General features: G+C 39.2%; 1 protein-coding gene across 2 annotated transcripts in view; it reads left to right on the forward strand.

Annotated features, from left to right (window-relative positions):
• MICU1 (mitochondrial calcium uptake 1) overlaps positions 1-12738 on the forward strand; it is a 198965-nt gene that overhangs the window by 93983 nt on the left and 92244 nt on the right. For both annotated transcript variants that reach the window (XM_075841550.1, XM_075841549.1), the window contains one exon: positions 4693-4807. In XM_075841550.1, the coding sequence (XP_075697665.1) occupies positions 4693-4807 (115 nt within the window). The remainder of the gene's footprint in view (positions 1-4692; positions 4808-12738) is intronic.

Here is a 12738-nt window from a genome sequence, read left to right on the forward strand (position 1 = left end):
ACATACACACACACACGCACATACACACACACACACACACATACACACACACACACACACACACAACACGTGTGTGTATATAGATAGATATATATTGTACATTCTCATTCTCGCTCTATCTATCTATGTATCTGTATTAAAAGCAGTGATCTTATTATCATCACGAGCAGAATTACAATGAAAGATAGCACCTCTATTCTAAAGCTGGAGGCAGATCACACAGGATCCACCATTGACAATAGGTGATGAGCGCCGCTCCCTTCCTCCACTTCCTGCTCTGTGACCTCTGCACAGATCATGTCAAGAGGCAATGGGTCATCTCCAGTCTACAGGTTCCTATGGTCCATATGGCTGCTGTGAAACATATGTCTCTGAATGCTTTTAGCAGAGCTGCTCATCGTGTACAGAAAATACAATAAAAAAATCAACAATCCGGAAACAAAAACAGACGAAAAAAAAAATGTTTCATTATATTGTTTTAATGTGAAAAAGAAAAAAATAGGTGTTCATTCCCCTCAAGGACAGAACTTTGAAGAAACTTCTTTCTATGTTTTGTTTTTGGTTTTTTTCTTTATGATCTAAAAAGACCATAAAATCTATAGCTGGAACACAGACCAAAAAAGTATATGAACTTATATGGTTGGTTCAGTATAGAGATCATATTCGAGACCTGTTGCACACATTCGCACGCAATGGCCTATAAAGTTAGACGTAAAGTGGCATATGTGAATGATGTGATGTAAAAATAAAATAGTCGATAAATGTGTAGAAGACCGCTCTGATGGGAACGTCTGCTGCTGCTGGATATTAAAAACGCTGCTGTGCTATCTCTTCACCATTTGAAAGTGATCTGCCTTTTAAGTCTGTAGGAAAGCTGTGGATCAAAGGCTCTCATGTTATTCAAATAGTGATAACCTGTTCCTTTGTTAGAGCAGCTTCTCTAGGCTTACAACAAATCGCCTGAGCAATAATGAAACTGATTGGCTCAGATTGCCGAGCGGTTCCAGCCATTATTCAGAGAATTTGTTCAAATGCTTGTTAATCTAAGCCCGCGTTACTATCCTCACTCATAACTTCCACTGACTGATGTTATCACCAAGATGAAAGTAGTCTCTTCTAAATAGAACGCATAGGCAAAGATCACGTACACCGATTAATACATACAGTTGTATTATAGCTATGTATCTAAAATAGGCTTTCTTAGGCATAATGACTTGTTATAAACAAATTATATATTTTATAGGTTTGTTAGCTGAGGTCATTTTAAAATTAAGTTCACACTAGTGATTTAAGAAGGTATTTATTTTTGTTACATTTGGATTGCTTTTTCAACTGTTGTGTTTTTTGTTTTTTTTCCTTCCCCCTTTTCAGTCTGTTGTAAACAGACAATGGCAGATGAAAAAAATGAACAGATGGAAAAACTGATAAATTATTCCATTTATGTCGTTTGTAAAAAGGAAACCTGAAGATAAGGGCTCATTTTAAACAGACCAGATAGCACAGCAGACTGCATTATTTTATTGTTAAAAAAATAATAAAAAAACCGAAGTCAAACCACCCTCCTTTTCCCAATTTCCCACCAAAGTAATGTAAAAAAATAGTCCAAACTATTACAATATAAACGTAAATGCCAAATCAAAAAAAAAATATGCCACAATTTCGTTTTTTGTTTACCTTAGCGCCCCCAAAAAATGGAATAAAATGGGATTGAATATTCGTATGTACCCCACTATCGTTCTCCCAGCAAAATTTCTTACACCGCTCCATCGGCTGAAAAATAGTTATGGCGCTCAGAATATTTCGCACATCAATTTTTTAACAAATTCTTTTTTCTTTGTTAAAACTGGTAAATAAAAAAGAGAACATAAATTTGATATTGCAGTAATCCTATTGAGCCACAGATTAATGTTTAACATGTAGATTTTACTGGACGGTGAATGTCGAAAAATGAAACCCAAGAAACAATGAAGGAGTTGCTGTTTTTTTTCTTTCTATATTCCACTCAGCATAGATTTTTTTTTTTTTTTTCGTTTACATTATATAGTACAATAAATGGTGCCGTTAAAAACTACAACTTGTCCCACAAAAAAAACAAGTTCTCTCACTGCTTTGTTGACAGAGAATAAAAAAAAAAAGTTTTGGATTTTGGAAGACCGGGAGGAAAAAACACAAATGAAAAATGTTTTCGGTGACAAAGGGTTAAACAGGAAGCAATGTATCAGTGTTTCCTTCTTTGTATAGGCAAACCCAAATGTAAAAGACCATTCCATTGCTGTGCAGGGTAGCAAATCATCTAGGGTCTTGCCAACATTCTAATAATGTAATTGAATATAATTTTGACATGCTTATTGAAGGATTGTTATGAGGGGGCCATTTGTTTAGGAAGCTGAGAACGAGTCTCCATCAGAGGTTTCCTGTGCTCTATATGTTTTAGATGAAGGACTAGAAATATGTGGAGACCGATCCGGTTTCAGATTAGCCCTCCACTATGTTACAGGATATACCTCACTACCTCCCTTCTTCTGTAATGATAGGAACCACTCCGAGCTAGGCTCATTTACTGCCGTGCCATGCTTTCCACTTACAACCTTCAGATAGAACATCGCTCTCTCGTTGGTCATTAGTGGATAATGGTCAGTTACAGCACATTTCTGTTTTAACCACATCACTGATAGAAACACGAGTCTACCCACTTTTTTGTTTTTGGTCACCCATCACCGGTAAGTAACTTTGCCCATATACAGTGGATCCTACTATTATTTGCCGTAACAATCCGTTTAATTTGCTATTTACAACACTACAGGACGTACAGTAGTCAGAACCTCTACATACACCGTCCTATTCAAAAAGCTTATATTTATTTTTACATATAAAAATGTATCCTTGTTTGCTGGCAATATGTCGTACAAAGTAGATAAAAGTATTAATATTTAAGGTCCGTGTCATTTCATTGGAGACATTAGTACATTTTATTATCTTTTTTTCTCTCCAGTTCTTTGTGAGCTAGTGTTATTGTTTTTCTGGGGACTGTCCATTGTTTCTGATAATGGGCATGTAGTCTTCCTATGTAAAAGGCTCAGGGTCTTGGTCTCATACTGGTTTTGTGCTATAAACAAAATGTTCTCCTGTACAGGTTATGTTTAAAAGGCATAACCGTCACACAAAATCCCAATAGTTGTCGGTAGATGATCTATAGACAATCTAATGCTTTGGACTACTGTTTATAGTGGCTCGAAACATCTCCGCTATCTTCATCTACCGACAAAGCCTTTTAACCACAACGTTATTATTGCTCCCTGAAACCACCAGTACAGCTTTGTTTCGTCATCGGGAAAGACCAGTGTCATCCGTGGCAGGTTTGAACTAATTTATTCCTCTTGACTCCTAAATTTGTATAAAACTAGCGTGGTCCCTCCTTAATATTGACTTATTCCTATTCCAAAATTCCACATTTCCACATTTCTGCTAATTTTTCATTAACCCTGCCCAAGTTGCTAAGGGATCTATGACCCCAACTTCACTGTGTGACCATTATCCTCTCCTTATAAGAAATCAACACTCCATGCCATTTTAATATGGAAATGAATTGCCAGTGGTAGAAACTATACACATCCGAAACGTCCTAAGTCTTCAGCGTTCTCCTCCATATTGACCTTCTCCCAGTCCTCTTGACACATCTATGTTTCATTTAATTTTATTTCATCATTTTCTTTTTTTAATCTTATAGTAACGAAATGGAAAAAAAAAAAAAGCTCAGCGTCTAGAGCATTCCAGCATCTAAATAATATGTGGAGTATTTGGAAAACAGAATTTTAATGTTTCATCTATTACTATTGTCATTAACAATGTATGGAGTCCAGGTTCACATACTAAAAATTATTAGAGATTTATCTAGTCTGTTCTCATAGATCATATTCACATGTGTTCGCTCTGGAATTCCCTATCTGCACAGAAATAACATCACTCAGTTTAGCGGTATCAACACATTCCCTGGTGTAAGAGTGCCATCTGGCCAAGACATCTGCAGGCTAAAAATGTCTTCCGTCCAGCCGCCTGGATTTATACATCGTTGCTGATTATGTCCGAACTCTTTGTTCTTGTTTAACCAATTGTCTTTCCTTTATCTTGTATATGATTGGATCTTCGCTAGACAGAGGTAACCAGTGGGTAAAGTTCATGGACTGGACCCTAATGTGATGGTGTTTTTGTTGTGTGTTCAACTACTGGATTCCTCCGTGCTTGTGATGTAGACACATTTCCTGCTCTGGCAATTGCATGACTTTTCCATTTATGTTTGCAAGATACTTTTTTTTTTTTTTTTTTTTTTTTATAGACCTCCTTTCTTGTATATGAAGTGTGGTTTGTTCTACAAATAGATGTTTATACCTCTATATCTGTTAGTCGTCAACTAGTCTCTGTCAAAAGAGTTTTGACATTTTAGTCCTTAGTTTTCAGAGCTTTCTACTTTTGCCGATGTTCATTTATTCCAATTATATACAGTAGGCCCATTGCAATATTAAAATTTTTGTCATAAAAAAAAAAAGAGAACTCTCAACTTGTTTATAAGTCACATGGTACATCTTTCCCTTGAAAGCTTTGAAAACTAAAATCATAGCATTATCCAGTGTATTAACATTGGACCAGCATGTTTTTTAAAAAAAAAATTTAATGCTTTGATGTCTGTTTTTATAGAAAATTTCTCAAGAACGAGAGAAGTTTGCAGACGAGGACAGTATTTTCTACACGTTGGGTGAATGTGGCCTGATCTCATTCTCTGACTATATTTTCCTTACCACAGTTCTATCAAGTAAGTATGCCTTGTAGAGTAAATATGAGTAGTAATCATGAGTTGTCATCTTCTGTTAAATTGGTAACCATTCTATTGAGTCATTTTTGAATTATGTCCATTCCTGGGAACGTTGTGTGATAACCAACATGGTTACCATTACAACTCTATTTGGCAACCTTCATACACAGTTTAGCTGTGTTTTTTGTTTTTTTTTGTTAATGTTTTTTTTTTTGCAGTTTGCAGTTTGTTTGGGTGGCCATAGAAAACGATGAAAATGTCTACATAAGCACGTTTTTATTTTTGGCTTTTTGGGATCAGCGTTGGTTTTTCTCTAAATGCAGCATGCTGAAAGTGTTTCAATTTATTTTTTTTAGGCGTTTTTCAGAGTTTGAAGTTATATTAAAAAGCAAAGTGCGCGGAAAATGCCTCCCCCTTCTCATCCCTCCCCACTCTATAGACTTAAATGCAGTGTTTCTTGCGGAGTCTCACACTCTTTCTGCTCCCTCCTCCTGCTCCTCCCCCTCTCCCTAGACTTGTATAGGCAGGTAGTGAAGTGACACCCCCACCTTCTGCAGCCCGTCAATTGTGCTTTGTAACTAGGGATGGCTAATGCTTGACAACAGGGTGTGGACAGCAGATTGCAGAAAGGGAGAAACCTAGTGACCGTAACTTCACAAACAATTTGCAGGAATAAAAAAGTAAATAATAAAGTTGTTTTATATCAGGGAAAAAAAACAGGAAACCTCCAGCTCACCTTATATGCAGACTTGCACTGCCCGTCGCGCCCGGTTCCTCGTGTCGGCACACGATCAGAGATAGAAGCAGAGAACAAAGATTGGATCCAGCGCCAGTTGTAGATAAAAAGGAAACTTTTTCCAAGTTTTATTTAAAATCAGTCGGCAGGATGATTTCCTGGTACAAAGGAAACGCGTAGGCTAACAATTTCCATTGAACCTCCCTTTGTACCAGGAAATCATCCTGCCGACTTTCATTTTAAATAATTGAATAAAACTTGGAAAAAGTTTCCTTTTTATCTACAACTGGCGCTGGATCCAATCTTTGTTCTCTGCTTGTTTTATATCAGGCATACTGTTAGATCAGCATAAGTTGTTTGAAAAGTTAGTGTCAATTTAACTTGAATTGTCTTGATATACAATCTATCATGATACCAATTCAATATAATCTTGCGCCATCCAGTAAAAAAGTGTTTCCTTTTTAACATGGTAGTCTATGGGCGATGGATGGTTGACTGATGGCATCAGTCTTAGGTGTAAGTTTTTTTTTTTTTTTTTGCTTGTTTGTTTAGCATCTTATGACCTGCCTGCCCTTTCTTGCGCAGTGTTTTTCGTAGCCATTAAGGACTGCGGGCAAAAAAGCGCAGCAAAAACCTTTTTTTATGCCTTGCCTTTATTTCAATGGGAGGTCAGAGCTGGAACCGTGGCATGTTCATGTACATGCCGCTTTTTTTCCCCGCGGCGGCTAAATGCCGCCTTGGAAAAAAGCACCCCGACTCCCATTGAAATCAGTGGGAGGCTGTTCCGGACATTTTTTGCGCTGATTCCAACGTGGTTTGAATGTCAAAATCTGCGCCAAAATACTCAGTGTGAACTGGGCCTTAGTGTTTGTCATTCAGATTTCCTGGAGTACTGAAAAAAGCTAAAATAATAGTTGTGCACGATTTGCAGATTTACCAGTGCATTGACTTCAGTGAGTGAACTAAACCCCCCCCCCCCCCATTTTTCTCTTAAAGGGTTATTCCCTTCTTATGAAGTGATCACTTTATGATCGCTGGTGATATGACCCCTGATGCTGAGAATGAAGTGGCCGCAGTGCAAAGTTAATGCTGTTTTCCCTTCTAAGTTTTTGGCGCTTCTGTCCACCCGGTTGTGCATGAGAACACAGCCGTCTCCAATTACTTGAGTGTCCACTACTCAGGAAAAAAAGTGGGGCAATCTCAAACTACATATCTAATTAAATCTCAAATTAGCTCATCTGTAGCGCTGAATGACAAAATTGGCTAGTTATGCAATGATACACCCCTTACTCCTGTAACGCTTCACATCTAGGTTGGTTAGCTAAATAAGATACTATAAATGTATGAGGGAAAGGGCATTTCTTCTCATTGATGTGGAGTAATATATTTTTCTGTTACACACTATACGGACAAAAGTATTGGGACACCTACACATTACACCTAAAGGAGCTTTTATGACATCCTAGTCTAAATCTATAGGCATTAATATGGAGTTGGTCCCCCCAACTGCTGCTAAAACAGTTTTTACTCTTCTGGGAAGGCTTTCTACAAGATTTTGGAGGGTGTCTGCGTAAATTTTTGCCCATTCACCTGGAAGATTATTTGTGAGGTCAGACACTGATGTAGGAGGAGCGGGCCTGGCTTGCAATCTCCGTTCTACTTCATCCTAAAGGTGTTGGATGGGGTTGAGGTCAGGGCTCTGTGTGGGCCAGTCAAGTTCTTCCACTCCAAACCCATCCAACCATGTTTTTATGAACCTTGCTTTGTGCACTGGGGCAAAGTCATGCTGGAACAGAAAAGGGCTGAACCCCAAACTGTTCCCCCAAAGTTGGAAGCTACAATTGTCCAAAATATCTTGGTATGCTGAATCATTAAGATTTCCCTTCACTGGAACTAAGGGGCCTAGACCAACCCCTAGCAAAACAACCCTCTGTAGCATTATCCTCCTCCACCAAACTTTACAGTTGGCACAATGCAGTCAGGCAGGTAACATTCTCCCGGCATTCGCCAAACCCAGATAGAGAAGCGTGATGCATCCCTCCACAGAACACGTTTCTACTGCTCCAGAGTTCAGTGGCGGCGTGTTTTATGCCGCTCCGTCCGACGCTTGGCATTGTGCTTGGTGATGTACGGCTTGTATGCAGCTTTTCTGCTATGGAAATCCATGACATAAATTCACAGCGCTCCGTTTTTGTGCGGACATTAATGCCAGAGGAGATGTGAAGCTCTGCAGTTATTGCCAGTAGAGCGATGGCGACTTTTATGCACAATGCGCCTCAGCACTCAGCGACCTTGCTCTGTAACTTTACGTGGTCTGCACTTCATTGCTGTAGTTCCTAAATGCTTCCATTTTGCAATAATATCACTCACAGTTCATCGTGGAATATCTAGGCAGGAAGAAATTTCACTAACTGACTCGTTACAATGGTGGCATCCTATTACAGTACCACGCTGGAATTCAGTGAGGTTCTTGATTTTATGCACCTGTGGCAAAGGGACTGAATGAAACGCCTGAATGTGTGTCCCAATACTTTTGTCTATATAGGGAATTTCTAAACCAGCAAGAATTAAGTAGACCAGAATTGTTATTCATATGCATACTGTGTATCTATATCTTGACCCATTTTATATCTCCTATAATTAAATGGATTGCCTCATAAAGGCAGCCCCTTCTTAAACTGAAACCTGCCCGGCAATTACCTCCTATACCCGGGTCAACGTACAGCTGGCCATATATTTCTATTGAAGTGGCCACTACAGGGGAAATGTAGTGTTACATGCCGGCCATTCATTTGACTATGTAATACAAGGATGGACCAGGTTGATGAGAGCTGTTTTTGTTAGTGGCTCTCCGCTCTGGCAGGGGACCCCCCTCTATGATGTACATATCCACAATTAAGCAACAATTTAGGCATTTACTATAATTTTAGTGTTTTCTCGACATCAATATCATGAGAGTTGTCTTCAGAATTGTAAAGTTACCCGTGCAATTCTGATAGTTATTGGTTTCCGGCCCACCTTCAAATTTAGAATTGATGGAATATAGATTGCTTATTTGATGCATGTTTGCCTGATTCATTCGTAGTTCAGACAGGTTATGTCATAAAATATGGACAATGGATTGGCTCAGCCCATACTTGCCTTATGCGGTGTCTGAGAACTGGAATCCAGATGCATTTACAGACTGCTAATGAACATCTAGCTAATGAGCTGTATGGAAAATGGATGAAGAGCAATCCGTTATACTCCTCATCTAGGAAAGTCTCCCATCCTTTGCTTAAGGGCACAGACACGTGGTTTTCCTAATACTTCCACAATGTAAAAATAAGCTGCAGAATACTCTACATTGTAATCTTATGTGAAAAATATTCTGCAACTCAAACAGTCTGCTTAATTTCTCGTGTGGCTGAATATTTTTCCCGTAGGATTACATTGTAAAGTTTTCCACTGTGTATTTATACAGTGCGGAAATAGAAGACAAATATGCAAAGTGTGACTGCGCCCTAAGGCTATGTTCACACAGAGTTTTTGGACGTGGAAACCGCGTAGCAAAACTTGTCAAAAGCAGCCTGAAAATGCCTCCCATTGATTTCAATGGGAGGCGGAGGCGTCTTTTTCCTGCGAGCGGAAAATTTGGAAGTCTGAGGCAGATTTTCCTCTCCCTGCACGCCGTTTTTCGCAGTGTTTTTCGCCTGCGGCCATTGAGCGCCGCGGGCATAAAACGCAGTGAAATACGCTTTCTCTGCCTCCCATTGATGTCAATGGGAGGTCAGAGGCGTAAACGCCCGAAGATATGGCATGTTGCTTCTTTTTCCCGCGAGACGGTTTTACCTCTCGCGGGAAAAAGAAGCCTCCGCCTCCCATTAAAATCAAGGGGAGGCATTTTCAGGCCGTTTTTGACGAGTTTTTTGGCGTTGTTTCCGCGTCAAAAAACTCTGTGTGAACTTAGCCTTCAAATGCATGACTGGTCTTTTAGACATTAAAATGAAACCTAAAACATAACGCAGACACTATTTAAATAACACCAGATAATATCCATGAAGAAACTGTACTGCATAGGCAGAATCTCGTGTCACATACAAATACTCTAAAGATCTTTACATACAGTAAATGCAGCCACAGTTTATATCCGGGATGTAGTGCTAGACCTTGTTATTTATAATGTAAACCGTGCAACCCTAGAATCTTCGCAAATTACCATAGCAATATTCAGCATGGTAAACACATGGTAAAGTTGCTGGACTATTTTAACCCTTTCAGGACCGAGCTAATTTTGGCCTTTAAGACCAGCCCCATTTTTTCAAATCGGACGTGTCACTTTATGTGGAAATAACTCTGGCATGCTTTTACCAATCCAAGTGATTCTAAGATTGTTTTCTTGTGACATATTGTATTTATAGTGGAAAAATTTGGTTGATAAATTCATTGTTTATTTGTGAAAAGCATCAAAATTTAAAGAAAATGTGCAAATATTATGCTTTTTCACATTTTAAATGTTTCTGCTTGTAAAACAGATAGTAATATAGTAATTTGGTAGGACCTAATAGGCTTCCGTACCTGGCCGACCAGGAAGCCATTGCTAGACTTCCTGGTTACCATAGCAACCATCGGAACCCCACATTTTTCCCCATTCTTGACTGAACCAATAGCGCGGTTGACTGCGCTATTGATTCGGTCAAAACTACGGAACCCTGTCACAACGGGACAGACGGAAACCATTAGCTAGATTTCCGTCACCATTGAGATCAATGCTGAGGGAAACGGAAGATGAGATTTCCATTTACTTTCCGCTGAGGGGTTAACCCGAAGGAAACTCCCCGACGGAACATGGACGGCGATGTGAACACAGCCTTAAATGCCGCTATAGCTATTGACATCGGCATTTAAGGGGTTAAACGTCGGCGATCGGAAAGGACTGTGATCGCCGCCGTAGCAGTGGGATGTCTGCACCCGCTGAAGATGAAGCGAGCACAGCTCCTGTGCTCGTTTCATTCTCAGGGCATTACTGTACGCCCATTTGTGGGAACGCACCGCTAAAAAGGACATACAGTAACGCCCATTTGCAGGAAGTTTAAGGACACTAATCGGATCCTTCTTTTTAATATGCTGCCATAGGTAAGGGCAGCTCTTTACAGATACAGGTCTGTACTCCTAGTAGCCAACACGGCACATAAGTGTTGTCTTTTAGCTAATAGGAGAGCTTAAAGAATACAGCAGACACCATTATAAGTCCACAGTATTCATGAGGGGAGTGCGCCCCCTGCCTTTTCAGGATGGTAATGGAGAGGCTTCTAAGTAAACTTGCATACGCAGAAGCCTTTTAGTCACCATGAAGGGGGTGGGTAAGCCTCATGAATAGAACTGTGAATCTGCTGCTTTCTTTCAGTTCTCCGATTTGTCAAACTGCTACTTTTTTTTTTGGCTACTAGGGGTACGGACTTGTAGCTGTAATCTACGCTTACACAGGTCAGTATATTAAGCTGACAGATATGCTCTTAAGTGAGATATCTGTAAATCGGTACTGATTAGTAGTACTCAAGGTTTCTCCAGGTATTCAGAATACTTAGCAATCTATTAATTACATTAATGTTCTTGAAGATGTGCCCTGTAATTATATTTGGTGTATTATCCACCTCCTAATCCAGAACGTTGTTATAATGGCCAGCATTTCAACACGAAGCATGTATACTAAGGCTTTTAGAAATTGAGGCTACTTTGCCATATCTGAACATGCCTGTTGACATAATCTAAGAATCCTCAAAGGCGATGGCCACCTTCATTATAAATATCTGGCATTTTGTGTGTACGGCTCCTGTGCAGACCTATTCTTATCCCATGTTAACAGACTACAAATAAACCCTGCGTGCTCCCATCCTGCAGTCACACTCTGAAGGTAGTTTGACTGCTGGAGCAGACTACACAGGGTTTGTTGTCTGTCACCTTGGAGACGCATAGATCTGCATAGCAGCTGTAGACACAAAATGGTAGGAGATTAAGGCGATTTGCAAAGTTGCTTAATATTTCATTTCAGAAGCATTGGACCAATAAGAAATAAAATTTTAAAAATTAGTTGCGAAGGTGAATTTAGCCTTTAAGGCGGCCATTTATGATTCAATGATTGGGACGATAATTGGGTTGTGGTATTGCAAATGAAAAATGGGGCCTTCTTCGGTGCTGCTACTTCAGAATGATGTTGACAATTCTCAGACAGGTATTGAGCAGTATATTTTATTTAATTATTTGTGCAATTAACGCGTTTCTCTTCTGAGCTAGCCCCTTCTTCAAGATAATTAGGCTGTGTATGAGGAGATATTGGGTGCTGTGCCCCTTCGTTCCAGTGAAGGGAACACCAAATGTTAGACTTATTTTCTTTCTGAGGTTTGTATGCTATACCAAAGCCCTGTATTGGTAGCAGGTTAGTTTCATATGGTTTTTTTAATCTATATTTTGCAATTAGAAACGGTTAAATGGCATAAACACAGATATTGTTTCCCAGATTATATAACAAGTTCCTTGTCTTCTTACGTTGCCGTTTACTAAGAGCAGCCACTATGTGGTGGGATCCCATGCTATAGCTCTGAATTATGAAAGCTATTCTAATCATAGCTGGATAATGTTTGCCCACCTGGTGTTTCTAAGCCCCGCAGTGCTGAAAGCTACCTCACTCACATAAAAGATTGTGGGAATAATCATCTCCGCAGTGAAGGAAAGTGGAGAATACAAGATGATTTATATAAGCGTGCTGTGTGCACGCTTACAACACCTTCATGGGATTTCTTTCTCTTGTAATCCAGTGTAATCTTGAGCATTTGTATTCTTAGCTCATATTCCTGTTCATCTCACCAGGTGGCTACAACATGCACTTTGTATTATTATACTATTGTGTTTCCCAATTTTGGGCATGTTCAATCCCTTTATTTGTCTCAGCAGATAATAATAAGGTTATGTCTTTATTAGCAGCGTTGCTAAGCTGTTTGTTTTTTCACTTTTTTTTTTTTCTCTTTTTAATTTTGATTATGTAAAAGATTTTATTACACTAGTGCAATATTTTGAGCAAATGACATGAAAAGACCTATATTAGTTAATGGATGTCGCTTATTGTAGCATAGTAGATGCAGATATTTGCCAAACTTTACATCCCACTATTAAAAATGGGAATCTGTATAAACTGTATTTCTGGGCAAAATAAATCAAG

The sequence above is a fragment of the Rhinoderma darwinii genome, chromosome 11 (assembly GCF_050947455.1).
Source record: "Rhinoderma darwinii isolate aRhiDar2 chromosome 11, aRhiDar2.hap1, whole genome shotgun sequence".
In the NCBI taxonomy this organism is placed as follows: domain Eukaryota; kingdom Metazoa; phylum Chordata; class Amphibia; order Anura; family Rhinodermatidae; genus Rhinoderma; species Rhinoderma darwinii.